The sequence below is a fragment of the Myiozetetes cayanensis genome, unplaced genomic scaffold, assembly GCF_022539395.1.
Source record: "Myiozetetes cayanensis isolate MyiCay16 unplaced genomic scaffold, myiCay2020 scf5-8, whole genome shotgun sequence".
NCBI lineage: Eukaryota > Metazoa > Chordata > Aves > Passeriformes > Tyrannidae > Myiozetetes > Myiozetetes cayanensis.
Genome location: NW_026087742.1, coordinates 3,639,425 through 3,657,510, shown reverse-complemented (window position 1 = coordinate 3,657,510; position 18,086 = coordinate 3,639,425). Strand labels below are relative to the sequence as shown.

Genomic DNA, 18,086 nt, shown 5'->3' with positions numbered 1-18,086 from the left:
AGTTAATCTGAATGAAATGTGTAGTGGAAAACAGTGTTTTACATATGTTACACTAACATATAGAGGATTAACGGTCATAGCTCAGAAGTTTATTGTTCTATTGTTACTCAAACCTTGGCTTGGTTCTGCCTTTTGAACTCTTGTTGGTCAGCACAACGATTTGGCACAGCACACATTGTCTCAGTATTACAAGAAATGCTGAATCCTGCAGGGTTGTAATCCCATTTTAGGTGTTGTAGTAAGTTAGGACGGTCACAAAAAATAAAATTGGGCACCTTTATTGATGATGGTCCGCAGTCAGCTTTTATTGCTTCGTCTACTTTAAAACTTCTCTTTCTCACCCAAACTGCACTTACACTGTTAACAGAACTTTACTTACCATTCTATTATTAGCTTTCTATCTATAATTTATTACCAGCCTTCACATATAATTGGATGTTCATTCCTTATTTACATTCTTTCCTTACTGGTCAGTTCTGGCACCTTTTCAAGTCTTCCACAGTCCCTGCTTTTCTCCAGGGAAACAGCCTCAAAATGTCCGAGTCAAAATCCTTTGCCTCTGTATCCTTCATCAGGGGCTCTGTGGGCTCTCTGCTCACCCCAGCATTTAGGTAGCAAGATTTATAGAGATCCTTAGGTTACTTTTAATAACAGTTGAGGGGGTAGCTTAGTAATAGCCTTTACTGCAGAGTTGCTTCAGGGGACTACTTAGCGTGTAAAGAAATGGGCAATGAGAATAAAACTCATTTAGTATTTTTAAGTCATTTAGACTTGAGGGTTTTGTTAGTTATTGTCTTCTGTTACTTGATAGAGAATAAACTGAGCTTTTGTTGAATGATTGCAGGAAAATTGGTTAGTTTTCTGAAAACTGATTACAGTAAATACATGTTGTGTGTTAAACAATAATAGAAATATCTGTAAGCTTTGACCTATAGATATTTAATCTTATGTGACATTTAATAGTCTACTTCAGTAGTTCAAACCTTCTCTTGAAAATAAAGAAACAGCATCGATTTCTAGGTTTTCCTCTTTATTTCAATGGAAAGCTGGATTTGAGTAATAATTGCTTCAGTCTGTGCTGCTGCTCAAAATGTTGATGCTTTTATTTTTAAATCAATGCTATTTCTGTTTGTATTCATACTCTCATTTTTTCACTCTTTCTTTTGTGCAGATTATGACAGTACCAAATGATCCCTATACTTTCCTCTCTTGTGGTGAAGATGGCACTGTAAGATGGTTTGATACTCGAATCAAAACAAGTTGCACAAAGGAAGATTGTAAAGATGTAAGAGTGAAATCTTTTAATAAAGATGACCTAAATGTAGAGCTGTACATCATACAAACATAGGATATGAATTCTGGTAAGGCTTTTAGAAATAATAGATTTCAGGGTCGTTGGTAGAGATGACAACATGTTTCCCAAGAAACAATAAAAGCTTGGGGAGTCTTTTTATTTTTTAATATCTCCTTTGGCATTTTTTAGTTTATAAACTTTGGTGTGAGGCTGCAGATAGGTAGAAAATACTGTACATTGAAATGGAATCTCTTGGTCTGGTTTACATTAGTACTGTGGAGTGCAGAGTTGGAGGCAGAAAATGAGCCTTGAAAATTATCTGCAGCCTCGTGTTCTTGAGCATCCTTTGTTCCTCTGTAAGAAAAGATTTGGTAAAGAATTATACTATCTCACTGGTATTACTCCATGCAAGGTAAGGTATTGGTGGTGTCCACTGTGCTTGGATTTCAGAAACAGTTTTAATATTGAATTGGAGAAAACCTACCAAAGTATGAATTGCTATTCTTGATCAATTTTATTCTAATTTGTGCATATTTACCAGTTCTAGGGGTTTCTTTCTGCCTTCCTTTCCTTTCTGCCTTCCTTTCCTTTCTGCCTTCCTTTCCTTTCTGCCTTCCTTTCCTTTCTGCCTTCCTTTCCTTTCTGCCTTCCTTTCCTTTCTGCCTTCCTTTCCTTTCTGCCTTCCTTTCCTTTCTGCCTTCCTTTCCTTTCTGCCTTCCTTTCCTTTCTGCCTTCCTTTTCCTTTCTGCCTTCCCTTTCCTTTCTGCCTTCCTTTCCTTTCTGCCTTCCTTTCCTTTCTGCCTTCCTTTCCTTTCTGCCTTCCTTTCCTTTCTGCCTTCCTTTCCTTTCTGCCTTCCTTTCCTTTCTGCCTTCCTTTCCTTTCTGCCTTCCTTTCCTTTCTGCCTTCCTTTCCTTTCTGCCTTTTCTCCCACGGATGAAACCTGTTCTGGTCCTTTAATAAATTTAAACTGTTTCTGTGTATTTAGTACTCTTCTGACTCAACAGTTACTGTATTTCGATACAAAAATCCAAGGTGTAAGCTAGTTTATAAATCTGTAGTTGCTGTGCTTGTCTGTTTTAAATGCTTGTTCCTGTGTTTCTGTTTTAGTTTGGTTTTTTTTTAGTCGATCTGGAGCTAGTTTTCTTTCTCTGATGGTTCTCCTCTGCAGTGGCTTTTCCAGTAACACATTTATGCTCAATCTTCACGGGGCCAGGCTTAGTTTTTCTCAAAACCTCCTTGACCAAGGGGCCTGTGTCCTGAAATAAAAAGATGGAATTATATTTCAGATGTTTAGAGCTGTTATTTAAATGCTGCATTTTTGTTTGTTGCAGGATATTCTGATAAACTGTCGTCGTGCTGCCACCTCTGTTGCCATCTGTCCCCCCATCCCATACTATCTGGCTGTGGGTTGTTCTGACAGCTCAGTAAGGATATATGATCGGAGAATGCTTGGCACAAGAGCAACAGGTAGGAACCAAACTTTACAGGAAGCTTTTCTAACCCCTAGCATTTCCAATTTCAGGTTCTTTTTTTTTTCACAGTAGGTGACCAAAGTGTAACACTGCATGAAGTGTAGTTTTCTGCTCTGGGAACTGTGCTTTGTATAATAGTCATTTCACTCTAATATTTGCTAATGCAGAAATCTTCAAGTAAGTAAACTTAATCTCTTCATACATTGAATACTGAATGCAGAAAAAGACGTTTTGTAATGTCTCCTCTTTTGTCTTGAAACACCTGATTCCAGTATTCTTGAAAGCCAGTAATTGCAGCCTGCAGTGGACCACCTGAATTTTAATTAAATTCTTATCTTCTTATACTCTGCCATACTGGAATCTCTTGCTTCTTATGGGAAGAGATCTTAGGAACTCCACAATGTCATGCAATATGCTTAACTTTGCAGTAGTTACTGCTGTACCTAACATAATTTTACTGAAAAGCTACAAATTCTCCAAGCGAAAGCTCAGTGTGCTTCATATGCTTACCTAAGCATTTTATTAAAAAAATTCAGGAGGCAAGCAAAAGTGTTTTATGTAATTCTAACATATCTCTTGCTTATAATGTGTGATCAGTGTCAGTTTGAACACACAGGAATTAATACACATAGCTGTGCACACACATTCCTGCCCACAGTCAGTGTCACAAAATCTGTCATTTTGTGCAGCATTTTCCTGTTCCTGATTGTGTTGGAGGAGAAAGGGGAGACTGAAGATCACTTAGTAAATATATATAGAAATATGTATATATAGCTAAAAAATAAAATATCCTTCTCATCAGACTAAAATTCTGTAAGAGCTCTCTTTTCATCAGAGGTCAGCAAAATTCTGTGAGAACTGCCTGAGGAACAGATTCTGGGGCTTGACTAAAAAGTCCTGGATGTGCTCTTGTATTGTAACAATACAGGAATAAGATGAATTTAGTATGCTGGCCTGTAGAACAAAAGAGAGAAAAGACAAGATTTTGAAGACTGTAATTTTTTTATATATTGGTATAGTGTTCTGTTGTTTGAGTTTGTGTGGAGTTTTTGCTTTGGGTTTTTTTTTTGTTTTGTTTTTTTAAGAGGTGAAGTATTCTCTATTTAGTGAGCAACCTGTTGATTTTCATTTAAAATTTTCTGTTTCATTCATTATGTAATGTGAGATGATAAACTGTGAACTTGTCTGTGGTCAAGGACAGACTGTTGCAACAGATTGGCCATGTGGGAAATAGCTATATGTCAAATTAGGGAATTTTGGGACAGTCAGTTTTTCTCAGTTTTAGAGCTTCTTATAGGCAGATTTTATCTGCTCACAGACTTAGAATTCTGGAATTTAAGATTGTTTTAGTGTGTGGATTGGAGGTGAGTTGTCAGGAAAGCATGATAAGTCCAATGTAGTGTATAGTTCTGTAGCTTCAATGTGACAGTATGTCTTGAAGAAAAATTAGTGTTTTTTTTTAAAAAAGTGGGTAAAAAAGAGATGTATGTCCTAAATTTTTAAAGTTTCATATAATGAATCCCTTTCTAATTTATGTGTAGATACAGATTTGTGTTACTATTTGGTAAATGTTTTTAGGTTCTAAAGTTTTCATTTGTTCTACATTTGACAGATAGCACCCATACACCATCATGGAGTGGGTATATGATATTGTGTGTGTGTTTTCATATTTCTATACATCCATAAGGTTTTGTAGAGCAAAACTATAAAAGAGTAGTAAGATCTGATATGTCATTCTTCAGATCAAATTTAATGCAGGTACTGCAGCATATGTAGCTTTTCCCTGATTATCTTTTGTTGGATATTAAATAAGGAGTTTATTAAAGCTGTTGCAAATTCACAATAGTAAATGTGTCATTTCTTTTTCTTCCTCCTCTCCTACCCCTCCTTTTTTTTTTTCCCCAACAAAGGGAATTATGCTGGCAGGGGCACTGTTGGAATGGTGGCACGTTTTGTTCCTCCTCATCTCAATAACAAATCATGCAGAGTAACATCCCTGTGTTATAGTGAAGATGGGCAAGAGATCCTTGTTAGCTACTCTTCAGATTACATATATTTGTTTGATCCCAAGGACGACACAGCACGAGAACTTAAAGTTCCTTCGGCTGAAGAGAGAAGGGAAGAGGCAAGTGATTAAGAGGACCTATTTTTGTGTTTTATAATTGTTTTGTTGCAGCACACAAGAAATACGTTCAGTTGTATTTCCCTTTAAATTAATCTGAAAATAATATTGCCGTTCATAGACTGAGGTGTGGCAACTAGATTGTGTCACAAAATTTGCATATTTATAATATGTATTTACATATGTGTGTATTTATTTACAATACTTTGCCACTCTGGTTTTCTTTCTTGTCTGGTTTCCCTCTCAGAGGTGAGAAAGCATCTACATGAACCTTGGGTTATAAGACCAACAAGGTCACTCTTGTAATTGAGGTGTATGCTCTGTTATTTTCCCTGCCACCAAAAACATATTCCTTGAAATCAAGTATTAATATTCCTTGTTAAAAATTAACATTTAATGACAGATATGAGGGAGTACAAGATGTTTAGATTGAGGAGGTGAGCCACTGTTACTGAGCAGTATTAAAATCTTCTATAGTGTAGCCAAAACTCAAGCAGTTGTTTTTTATCAGCTCAGCTACAGTGTTGCTGACCCTTTCAGTCTAAATTTTCTGATCAATATGAAAAAATGTCTTTAACTACAGCAAAGTTACATTATGTCTCTCCCCCTGCACTCCCCCAACCATCCACTACTTCTTTTTTCAGTATAGCGTGGTTTTGCTTTTAAATGCTTATTCTTTATCCCTGCTGTCAGCCCTGAAACACATGTTGTTTGGGTCCAACCTTTACAGCATAGGTGAGGTGCTGAGAAGGTGTCTCTGGTATCCTCCTGTATCCACCCCTGCTACCAGCCTATACCTGTGCTATAGGTAGCTCTACCTCACACAGCTATAGTTAATTCCTGTATATATCAAAACTGTTAACAAGAGGTTGTTAACATCACACATCTATGCAAATCTAAGCAAAACTAAAGCAAATTAGATGGTAATTTGACCTGGTCACTGGACAATTGCTGTTGCAGCTAAATAAGCTAAAAGGATGCTCCAAGCAATTAAAGTCCAGACAAAACCTGGCAAGCGTCAGGCTGGTGTTGCTTCAGTGTCACAGCCATGGCTGGGCTGGACTTACTGGGCCAGGGGCTGCCATTACTGGCACTAATATTGTTGATCAGAAGGGGTTTGGATTTGTAGGGCTGGGGAAAAATGTCTGAGTTACACTGAAGCAGGAAAAAGCAAACAGGAACCCAGAAAAACCATGAGTTGCACGAATGGTTCTATACTGCTCCCTTTTTCCTGTGTAATGTTAATCTGGTGTCGAGTAATTTGGTGGAGAATTGACTGCCCAGTTACTAGAGAGAGAGAGGATTGTGACCACCTGTTACTAACAGATCCCTTGTATTCTTTTGTTTTGCAGGCACAGAATATGTCCTGTAATCTTTTCTTGCCAAATCATTTTCCTTAAATGTTATTTTCATTTCAGCCTGGCTTTAAGTTCTGTAGAGTAGAAGAAATGTAAAGACTTCTTCCTGAATCTACTGGCTCATGAAAGTTGACACTTTAATGTGCTTTCACCACAGGGTCTTTGCATTTACTTTAAAACTGTCAACACAACTATTCACTTTTTCTTTTTTTTTTTTTTTTCTTTTTTTTTTTTTTTTGGTAAAGCTGGAAATATCCAGCCAATACACTCAGTTTCAAACTCAGAACTCCTTTTGTGAATGTTCAAAGCATTAGCTGTTTCTCTTCAAGTCACTGAAAGTAACACTCCCTATTGAGTACTTGTTTTATACTTCCTGCTGCAAAATAAAAATGTTTTAAAAATTTAGAAGAAAATAGCTTAAAAACAAACTGGAGAGTTTATTTTCATAAAATTTCCTTGTTTTGTTAATGTCTGGGTTTTTTTCCTTTTTCTTTATTGCAATCCACATTTCATATAGTTTTTAATGTAAAGAAATGAATATTTTTGCAGAATTCAGGCTTGAATTTGGAAAACCTGAATTGTTATTGTTCACTGTGGAAATCCTCAATTAACACAATAAAGTTAGTAGGGCATAAAATATAAGCTGAATTATTTCTGAGACATTGGTTTAAGTAGCTGTACTCCCGTGAAGCTAAAACTCTTGCATTCTCTCGGTACAGCGTTGTGCTTATTCATAGTCCATCTGAACATATGGCTGACACTCCATTTTTTTGTGACTGATACAAATTGACTTAAGAACCTAAGAAAATTGTGGTAGTGCATTTATATTTAGACTTAGAATCCTGTACTGTCCAATATGAATAGCTTTGTAAGCCTTTTTTTTCCTTTTTTTTTGGTTCCTTTTTCCTTTTTTTCTCCCCCCTAGTTACGGCAACCTCCTGTCAAACGTCTGCGGCTGAGAGGGGACTGGTCAGACACTGGGCCAAGGGCAAGGCCTGAGAGTGAGAGAGAGAGAGATGGTAAAAGCTTTTGCAGTTTGGGGTTTAGTTTTCCATTTTTTTCTGAAGTCTTCCTGAAATATGTTCTTCAGATTAAACTGAATCCATGTTTTAAGAATCAGCCAAGATGATTTCCTCAGAATTTTACACAGAACTGCTAGTGTAGAATGATTTTTAAAAATGTCTAAATTGAAAATATTCTTACCAGAAAAATTATTTTGCTTCAGTCAGGCTAATGCAAATAAAGGGGAGCTTGTTTCATTGTCATTGATCAGGGAGTAACACAAACACTTTTTTTTTTTTTTTTTTTTGATAGCCAAAACTCACAGTCAATCACAGTTACAAATGAATTGCTCTTTAGTGGTTACATTAGGGGACTGGAATTCAAAGCAATAGGATTCTAATATTATATCTTTCACTGCCTTAATGTCATTTAGTCACACAGGATGACTAAATGTCTATAATATATTACTTAATTGCTTGGGATTTCAGTAGATAGAATATTTCCAAAACCGTGCTTGAGTGTCAGAGAATGGGATACCAAAGCCAGGCAGAGAATGCTTTGCTACTCACCTTACTCTTCACCTGTTTCTTTTAAAATCTGACATGTTGAGGGGTTCCAATTATTTGATTCTAGTTCCCTTAGATTTATCTCCCTTTTCTGTCTGCAACTTCTCTTTCCAGATTTTCTGTGTTGGTTTTCTCATTTTCCTGATTCCCCAAATAGAATAGAAGTGTTTAGCTGTGTAAGACTAGTGGTCCATGTAGAGTAGGATTCTATATCTGACACAGGCAGTGGGAGACGCTGTTTAGGGAGAGAACATGAGTCTCTCCTCTTACCTTAGTCTGTCTTTGTTGCTCCCCCAGTATTTGGAATTGCTGGATTAGAAACATTAGAGAGTGTGTTCCCATCTCTTCCTTTAAAATCTCCATTTAGTTCTATTACCTGTGAGTTTCAGTCATCCTTTTTTGAACCTGTTGGTATATTTGGAGAGTTGGGCTGATTCCAACAGGATGAGGTTCAACCAGGCCAAGTGCTTTGTCTTGCACTTTGGCCACAACAACTCCTGCAGCGCTACAGGCTGGGCACAGAGTGGCTGGAGAGCAGCCAGGTAGGAAGGGAGCTGGGGGTGCTGATTGACAGGAGGCTGAACATGAACCAGAGTGTGCCCAGGTGGCTAAGAGGGCCTATGGATCCTGGCCTGGATCAGGAACAGTGTGGCAACAGGACCAGGGAAGTGATTCTACCCCTGTACTCAGTGCTGGTGAGGCCACCCCTGGAGTGCTGTGTCCAGCTCTGGGCCCCTCAGTTCAGGAAGGACATTGAGGTGCTGGAGCAGGTGCAGGGAAGAGCAACCAGGCTGGTGAAGGGACTGGAGCACAAGTGCTGTGAGGAGAGGCTGAGGGAGCTGGGGTTGTTTAGCCTGGAGAAGAGGAGGCTCAGGGGAGACCTCATCACTCTCTACAACTCCCTGAGAGGAGGTTGTAGCCAGGTGGGGGTTGGTCTCTTCTCCCAGACAGCTATCAGTAAGACAAGAAGGTATGGTCTCAAGCTCTGCCAGGGGAGGTTTAGGTTAGATATTATGAAGAAATTCTTTACAGAGAGGGTAATCAGGCATTGGAATGGGCTGCTCAGGAAAGTGGTGGATTCTCTGTTCCTGGAGGTTTTTAAGGTGAGACTGGATGTGGCACTTAGTGCCATAGTCTAGTAACTGTGGTGGTCATGGATCAAGGGTTGGACTTCATGACCTCAGAGGTCCTTTACAACCCGGCTGATTCTATGATTTTGTGATTTCCTATGGCATCATTAGCCACCTTTTATCTGTTTTCCTTGGCCACTGCATTCCATTTTTTTGTGTTTTAAGGTCAGAGCTCCTCTGTGTGGGGCATAGGAAAGGAATGAGGGATCCCAGCAGAGAGTTAGAGTCCTGCAGTATGGAAATGAGGATAGACATGGGCATTGGGATCAGGTGGAAGGGCTTTGTTGCTTGGTGAGGGGTGGGCGGTGGGGTGTTGGTGTGTTCTGCTTCTCCATTCCTGGAAGAAATGAGGGGGGAAATGTGCACTTTGGTAAACTCATAGATAAAACTTTAACATTACTTATTTTACAGGGGAGCAAAGTCCCAATGTCTCTCTAATGCAGAGGATGTCAGACATGCTGTCCAGGTGGTTTGAAGAAGCCAGTGAAGTTGCACAAAGCAATCGAGGGCGAGGAAGATCACGGTCCAGAGGTGATTTCCTTCTTTTCCAGAATAATAATTACAACAGAAAGTATGTTTGTAGTGGATGTACAGGCCTTGAATATCAACCTTTCTGGGGTGTGAACTAAAATCTTTTTAGTGCACTCTGAAGAACTGAACCCTTGCATTTGCCCTAGGAATGGTAATGCAAAGAGATCTTTAGAGACAGAGTAAGTTTACCATTGGGCTCTTGTTTTTCTTGCTTTTTGTTTTATTTTTAATCAAAGGTGGGACTAATCGGACAGATGCTCCTGCTACCAATAACATGCCATCTAGTGCAGAATCAGAAACTGCAATGGAAGTAGATGGTGCCGAACAGCTTCCATCATCTTCCTCCTCTACAATGTCAGCTCAAGCTCCCTCAACATCATCTTCAACAGAAAGTCCCCCTTCAACTTCATTACTGTCCTCTCCTGATAATGAACAAAGGCCTTCTTTAGGGGCCTCAACTCAGCCTGTGCTACATCAGTCTGGTGAGAAGAAATCCATCTTGTCACTGTTTATGAAAAATGCTTCCAATAAGAAATGACACTATCTTAGGATATTTTGGTTAATAGATCACAATCTACTTCCTTCCTTGCACATCCTTAATGAGACTAGATATTTTATAGTTACCAAGGGATTACAGCTGTGGTTTAAAGAAAGAGTAAAACATCAACTGTATACGTTTGTCTCGCCTTGCATGACATTCCTTTATTGGTTACTAAATTATACTACTTACTGATATTTAAATTTGTACCTCTTGAAGAAATTCATCTGTATTTAAAGACTGACATTCTTATTGTGGGAAAAAGAAGAAAGTATATCCTAATGTCAATGTCAGAAACTAATTTGGGCACCTTATGACTTGACTTGACCTTTTTCATCTCAGTTCAGGAAAAGATGCCACAGCTTTTAGAGTTGCATATTTGCACAAGAGTTTATTTTTCGTTTTTTTGAAGTGAACTTCTAGGCTTCACAGTTGTGGTGGAAAGGCTGATGTATTCTGAAAGACCTACAGGGTCAGATCTTTTGTCTTATTCTGCTGTAAAAATACCAAGCTCTTTTTCACTGGAAAAGGTGACTGATAAGCATCTTCAGGCCCTAGATTTGGTGTTCTGGAGTACAGGAGAGATGGGGATTTTCCCAGGAAGAGTGTGCCATTCGGTGTACTGTGGCTACTGTAGTCAAAGTCTTTGGGACAGGTGAGAAAAGACTGGGTACCTGGTATCTGAAAGACAGGGAAGATTAAGACATAGGTTGAGATTCATGAGACACGTCATTTTTGCTTTTCAAACCTTGCAACTAGACTGATACTTCTTTAGAGGAAATAAACAGTGAGCAGAAGCATGACAATACACACAGGAAATTCAGAAAATGACAGAAAGTTCATTTAGTATCAGAGGCTTTTAGTCACTTGCGTTTTTTATTAGTGTTGGTGTCAGTGTGCTGCAGCATCAAGTTTTTTCACTATACACACACAAGGTGATTAAGGGGTCTACTCTAATTCAGTATAGCCCAGTTTAGCTACCATCTTGGTCCAGAGGGATAGCCACTAAAGAGCACTCATACCATTAATAAAGGTTCATTTTATTTATTTATTTTAAAATATGTGGTATATTATGGAACTTAGAGTGGCCAGGAGAGCACCTACCATATTAAAAATAATTGTTCAGGCTACCTCATTGAAACTTTGGGGGTTGCATAATGATAATACACGAGAGAGCATTTTTGGAATTGTGATGCATTTTCTAGCCTGCATTTTGAGGAATCTATGGTGATGAGAAAAATATTTTTCTCTGAATCTGCCTGCATTTCTAAGTAAAAGTTTATTCTGCTAGCATGAAGTTGTTATTTCTTAATCCAGCGTTTCTCTGAGAGCGTTTCCTCTTTCCCAGTGTCACTTTGGACTTAAGACTCTCCATATATTTAGTTTTGAAAGGGATAGTGGTGGTTGTTTTGCTGACAGACAGTGGATATACTTTCTTATTTGCTGTATAATATTTGATAGCCTCTTTGACTGCACCTAAACAGGGTGTCAGATTGGCTGCTTAAAATTGTCTATAGGACTCCTGCAGGAGCAAACTTAACATTACTGTGTGTTTACACACCTCATATGCACCTTGTTTCAAAGATAGTGCAAACTGGACACTGAAGTTGCTGTAAATTAAGTCTTTGGGTAACATGGGTGAGTTCAGGGAGAGGGGAAGCTCCTGGGCAGAGGGAGCAGCAGCTGTGGGTTTATGGATGAGGAGACTTGGTTGGGAATGTCCATTTTGCAATGTTTATATGCTTAGGTAACCCATGACTATACTCAGTTATGAGATGTTATTTACTCCTGGTTTGTAGTTTATAAATGTGAAAATGCTGCCTTCTGCATCAGCAGGATCCCCTGAGCTTGTTCAGCCACATTTAGATGTGATTAAAACCTGCTGCTTTTTCTGGGGTGAAGGGATTGGGAGAGTGATAGTACTTTAAATACAGTGGGGTTAAGTAGGAAGACCAGAAAGAAGGTGTGTTGTAGAAGATGGGGCAGCATTTTGGAAAATGGAAGAAAAAAAGCAAGAGGTTTTCAGCTCCCATTTTGCATGAAGTGGTGGTAGATACAAGTCTGAATATCATAGCAAAGAGTTAGCAAATGAAGAATATGTTTTCAGGAAACGACTTCTTTGGAATCAGAGCATGAATTCCTAATACAGGCTTGGGAACAGCTTTCCCTAAGTCATTCCTACAGATTTCTTTACATGGACACCCATGGTAATCCTGTCTTTAAAACAGCAATAGCTTTGCATAAGTATTACGGTTCAAATATATTGTTGGTGTGGCGTTCCAGAAAACGTGCCATGTGGTGAGCATTTGAGCCTCTACATCCCAATTACTTTTTAAAAACATTAAGAGATGAAGGACATGTTCAAAACAGAGTCAGTACAAAAATGTTTCAGTGCTGGAGCTCGTTGGGATAAGTCTCTTAATCAGAATGTATATTCTTGAAGTTGGAATATCAGAGTAAGTTACAAATAAACAACAAGATCAGTGCAAAATCTCAGTAGGCTGTTTTTGTCAGTATATTTGATTTTTTTTTTTTTATAGTGAGAACAATTGCTGGAAGTTTTCATGCTTCTCACTAAGGAAAAATATAACAAATTTACTTCCAGTGGAAACCTTCAATTAACTTTCTGTGCATTAGTTTTAAGAGGCTGACATTTTAAACCACTAATGAACATCAGATACAACAAACAGTATAATATAATAAATTTTTCCACAGTTAATAAAATTCACAGTGGTGCCATTGAAGGGGATGCAGAGGGGCAATTGGCTAATTAGTACAAAGCTTAATCCTAACGTGTGTTCTGACATAAGGTAACTGCTTTTAAATTTTGAATGGGAAAGTGGCAATAGCTGGGTTTTTTAATTTATTTCCGTTTCTCCATTTGCTGGCAAATTAAACATTTGCATATGTATTCTGAAAAGCATTTAAAGGTCTTGCCATTGAACATCTTCAGGATAGTAGTTATGTCTTTACAGTTTGTTCTGTAGCTCTTGTTACATCTTGAATTGTAACTGCCTCTGATCTGAGTGAAACTGAATCAGCAGCAGGTATTGAAAACAGCAATTTTAGGCATCACTGAAATTTCCTTAAAAGCATTTTCTGGACTGTTTGGATTTCTAATTTTAAGTGGTCATGGAACATGAAAATTATTCATAGCAAATCTCTTTGATGCCATCTTCCTTTTAGGAAGTATATCTTTTTATTTTGGTTATACTTCATCAACCGTAAACTGGCAGGATACTTTTCCCAGAAAATGGCATTAGACTGAGGACATTAGAGCTCATGACCATTCAATATTATCTTTCTTGCCACTGACTTTTCAATTATTGGATTTTATCTTTGGGTTTGTTTCTCTTTATAAAAGAAAATCTAAAATTTGTTTGCTTCACTGCCTGGATAAGGGTTACAGATTATTTGTTAAGCCTTTGTTTGGATGAAAGGTTACATGCCAATGTAATGCTCTCTAGTATTATAATGTTTCAGTTTGATTTCTTTTTCTTTGCAGATATCCTCCTATCTACAAAATATTTCTGAGTGCTCTTCATATAAATCCTTTCAGGATAGGTCTAGGCAAGCAGTTCATAGCAGAACTAACTGGAGCATTTGATGTGAATATTTGAGTCTGAATTAGCTCCTCTACCCTGTGTATTGTAGATGGGAGTATTTCAGCACTGGTTCAGGTCCATGTGCTTCAGTTACTGCTGATAAGGACACTATCTGTGTTGTATAAGGAGAAGCACTTGTGCATGTGGAGGAAATCTGCAAACAGCATGGGGAGAATAAAAGGTTACTTGGGCACGTAGTTTTATAGCAGTTTGCAAAAATACTGTTAATCAAACAGTGAACTGGTACATTCCAAAACAGTACAACTGAGAGATGAATAAAGACAAAGTGATGAAGACAGGGAAGCCTCCTAAGATGGAACTGAGAGAATAATCTATTAAGAGGATGATACTAAGAACTGCTAATGATCCAATAAATTACTGTCTTTGTGGGACCACTTACCAGTGTTTTCAGACTGTGAATCCTCATCCACAGGGAATTTCTGAAATTAAAAAACTGAGTTCTTAATAAGTTGTTGCAGGGGTTTTTTTGTTTGTTTAGCTGTTGTTGTGCCACCTATTTCCATAGTCTGATTTTAGTTTTGGCACAGGCTTGTTTAGATCAAAATTTTTTGTTTTTTTGGTTACTTCAGGAAGCTATCACATTAATTTTGAAAGCTTATCTCTTTTCAGGAAAACCATAGTTGCATAATTTTACACCTCAAACATACTAATTTCTTCTATGTGTTAGGAACATGAAAATGAATACTTCTGTTGTTTGCTTTGTTTTGACTCAATCAGGCTGTATCTATTTTCATTAAATAATTCTTTGTTAAGTAGTTCAGTTCTTGGAGATGTGGATGGGTTTACACTGAAGGGCATAAATCCTGAACATATAAGTCCTGTGATTTGTGCATTTAGGGAGAGAAAAACAATTTCAATATTTTATTTTATAATTTCTGTATGTTAATAAATTATTCACATTTTTTGTCCACTGTAATTGCATCTAATATCTGTTATTCACATAATTTCTTTTCACTATATTGGTATCTGTTATTCACGTATTTTTTTCACTGTAATTACACTTAGTATCTGTTGGTTCTGTCTTTGGTCAGTCCCCCATCCCTCCTCTCTGTTCTGTATATTGTATGTTCAATTATTCTTTCTTTTACATCCTTTTTTTTTTTTTTTGTTCCCCCTCCCTATTTGTCAGATTTAATGGGACCTGAGTTAGCAATAATCCGTAGGGGTCTGCAACGACTGAGGCTTAAGAAAGAACAACAGAGACAGCGAGAACTAGCTGAGCGTTCTGCTCCACAGGCATCCTCATCTGCTCGGTCCTCCTCTAAGGGCTCCTCACAGGACCCTCAGGCATCAGGTTGACCTTTGCCCAGGTTTCTTAAGCAGATAACAAAGCTCCAGCTTGTATTGCTGTTGTTTGCTGATATGCTTCTCCTCCACAACAAGGCAGTTTTTAGTGCGTTTGCTGCTTGTCTTGCCTTGCATGTGGTGGTGTTTATCATCACATGGTTAATTATGTTGGCAGGTTTGATTTATCTAACATGTTTGGATTAAATGGCAATATATGGAAAAGGTGTTCTAGGTGCGTGGTATCAGGTTCATCAGAGCAGCTGAGCAAGAAATTGCTATGGTCTGAATAGAATAAGAATAATATACTTGAAATCTTATTTTGCTGTTAATTGTATCCAAAAGTAACATTTGAGATTTGGTTTTGGGTTAGCATATGTTCTAAATCAGAGTAACAATTCAGTAAAACAGAATTTTGGCACCCCTAAGTGCTATGGTTTTACAGTAAGTACTGTGAAAATGCTTGTGACAAGCCAAAGTCCCCAGAAATGCTCTTCTTCTTTGAACAGAGTAACTTTTCATTTCACCTCCCTCTTTCTCTTGCTTTATTGAGTTTAAAAATCATTACAAGAAAGCCTCAGATGTGTTTATACTAACATATTTGAGAAAGTTAGGGTAGAAGCATGCATACAAACCAAGTGCATAAACCTGAAGCAACCTTTGTCATGGCACCATATAAAAATGAGTAAGCTGCATGCTGTGTGAAAAATCAGCATATTTTGTGTTGAGAAGTCATGTCTGACAATGTTTCCTCTGTGGATAAATTCTGTGACAGTTGAGATGTGGCTAAATTGCTTATTATAAGGATTGTGTCATAAATTCACAGCTGTCTTGCTATGGTTTGGTCCATTCCTTTAACTTGAGCCTTACAGAGCAGCTTCATATAACAGTGTCTAATGCTCTAGGTGCAAATATATAGTTACTGAATTTTGAATAACTTTCTTTACTAGGAAACTCTACTGTGAGTTTCCAGAATGTTTGGAAAGTAGTAAATCCTGGAAGGATATGTGCTTATCTTAGAAATGACAACCATAAGTGCCTGTTACCTGTAGGAGAAGAGCAAGAAAAACAGTGTCCTTGTAGGTGGCTGCAGTTTCCTGCCAGACAAGAAAAAACAAACCAAAACAAAAACCACAACAAACCAACCAACCAACCAAAAAAACCCCACCACCACCATCAACAAAACTACCAAAAAGCTACTACCAATGTTTGGGGTTTTTTTTCAGCAAACTGAACATCACAGTTTATTACCTCAAAGATATTGAGTGTTGATAGAGGCAAAACCACAACTACAACAGTCATCATGTCTTGATCTTTCATTTTCTTTTCAAAACAGCTTAAAAGACTTTTTTATTTTACTAAATTGCTTCCCATTGAATTGAGGTTGGGGAAAAAATTTGGTTACAACCATATCTGTAAATTTTCACCTGGAGGTTTGTCTGTGGGTATTTTACTATCTCTGAAGTGTGTGTTGGTCTGGGTTTTACCTGATACATCTTGTCTCTCTCTTTTAGTGCTCTTTCAAGAATGCAGTGTAATTGTTTTACTCCCAGTTGCTTGTGGGTCAACATCCTGTAGGATCCATAGTACCTCAAATTTGAAGGTTTAAGCTGAGGACTTGATTTGACTGGGAACCAGAGGTGTTTGTGTTTGGTTTCGACCCCCAGCACTGCCTCTGGTAGTTGGGAGTTTGCACATGGTTTGAATTTTAAGGGAACTAGTGGGAATGTCTGATCATTTTGTTTGGAATCACCAACAGAACACATATATAGCCTTGGAGGAAACTAGTATTCAAAATTTCAGTATTCAAGTATTTACCTCTTTCTTGATGTGACAACAATGAATTTGCAAATTAAACCATTTTATTTAGTGAGTAATTGCTTTGAAAGACAAATTCACTTAGCTTTATGGAAACAGTTATTTCTGGGAAGAGGAAAAGGGACCCATTTTTGTAGCTGACCTCCAAATCCTGAGGATGTGTATCTTCTTGAACTTTAGTGTGATGGGTGGAATTTGTTGCCTCCAGCTTTATAGACAGTGGATGATTTGAAATGAGGAATTCAAATTTAAATATTTAATATATTTGTCCAATTATTCCTCAAGAAATTTGATAAAAGGTTACATTGCCTTTTCCTTTCTACTTGTCTATGTAAATACAAGAAATTCTTTTTGCACTTCTTCAGCTTCTTTCCTTGTATTCCTCCTTCCCCTGCTGTGGGAAGAACAAGTCAAGCTAATTTCTTTGGATTGGGGAATCCTTATTTCCTTGATAAGATTTCTGCACTCTGGACACGCAAATATTCTCTGTACTTGCTCATTTCTCTTTATGCAAGTTACTTTGTTTTGTTCTCTTTTTCTGAACTCCCAAGATTTATTTTTGAAAGTTGTGTATTCACAGTCTATTCATTTGGAAAACCAGAGCTGCAGACTTTTGATCTCTTGTTTCTCCATAAACACAGTTGGTTTCTAACCCTGTGGTAAGTTGACATTTCAGAAGTATGGTAGGAGAAAAAGAAGTTATTAGTTTTGGGTTGTTGGAGTTCTGTTTTTTTTAATAATAAATTCCCATACAGAGACAATCTCTATATTTGATTTTTTTTTTCTGCAAGGTTGTCTTTGTTGCTCTGTCATGAGGCAGATGTTCAGTTTTCAGGTGCGTATTAGTTGTAAATTTTCAAACTAAAAATTACACTCCAAAATGTGTCTCCCACTTTGCGAAATGGCATCAGAGGCTCTGGCCCAAGGCTACAAGTTCTCAATCCCTACTCTGGTAAACTTGTATTATTTGCACTTGCAATCTTAGAGGGAATTCAGTGTGAAACAGAGGCCATTTCTTCCAGCTTGTATTTCATTATTAATCCTAACCTTTGCAATCACAGAAGCTCAGTTATGAGGAGGAAAAAATATTCCAACCATGTTAGAAATTACCAGTTGAAAATGTCATGAGCTGAGAGCTTTTACAGGTTTAATATAAAATTAGACTGTATGGTAGTTATTCTTTCTCCCAAGACTGGTAGGAATTCCATGAGGATTTCTAAGCTCTGTCTGGAGTAGTTAACCTTCACCATTTAGAAAAATATGGCCAAAAGTTTATTGTTGTTGAAAATGAAGGTGAGTTAACTGGGCAATGATTCAGAGAGGGACTGCTTGACACTGAGAAAA

At 37.7% G+C, this 18,086-nt stretch overlaps 1 protein-coding gene across 5 annotated transcripts in view; it reads left to right on the top strand.

Moving 5' to 3' along the window:
- DCAF6 (DDB1 and CUL4 associated factor 6) overlaps positions 1–18,086 on the top strand; it is an 84,193-nt gene that overhangs the window by 30,444 nt on the left and 35,663 nt on the right. For 3 of the 5 annotated variants that reach the window (XM_050333639.1, XM_050333638.1, XM_050333640.1), the window contains exons 5-10: positions 1,172–1,285; positions 2,627–2,762; positions 4,678–4,892; positions 7,173–7,266; positions 9,357–9,476; positions 9,713–9,958. In XM_050333639.1, the coding sequence (XP_050189596.1) occupies positions 1,172–1,285; positions 2,627–2,762; positions 4,678–4,892; positions 7,173–7,266; positions 9,357–9,476; positions 9,713–9,958 (925 nt within the window). Of the gene's footprint in view, positions 1–1,171; positions 1,286–2,626; positions 2,763–4,677; positions 4,893–7,172; positions 7,267–9,356; positions 9,477–9,712; positions 9,959–14,769; positions 14,935–18,086 lie in introns of all 5 variants that reach the window. The other 2 variants (XM_050333642.1, XM_050333641.1) reach the window with 2 other exon arrangements.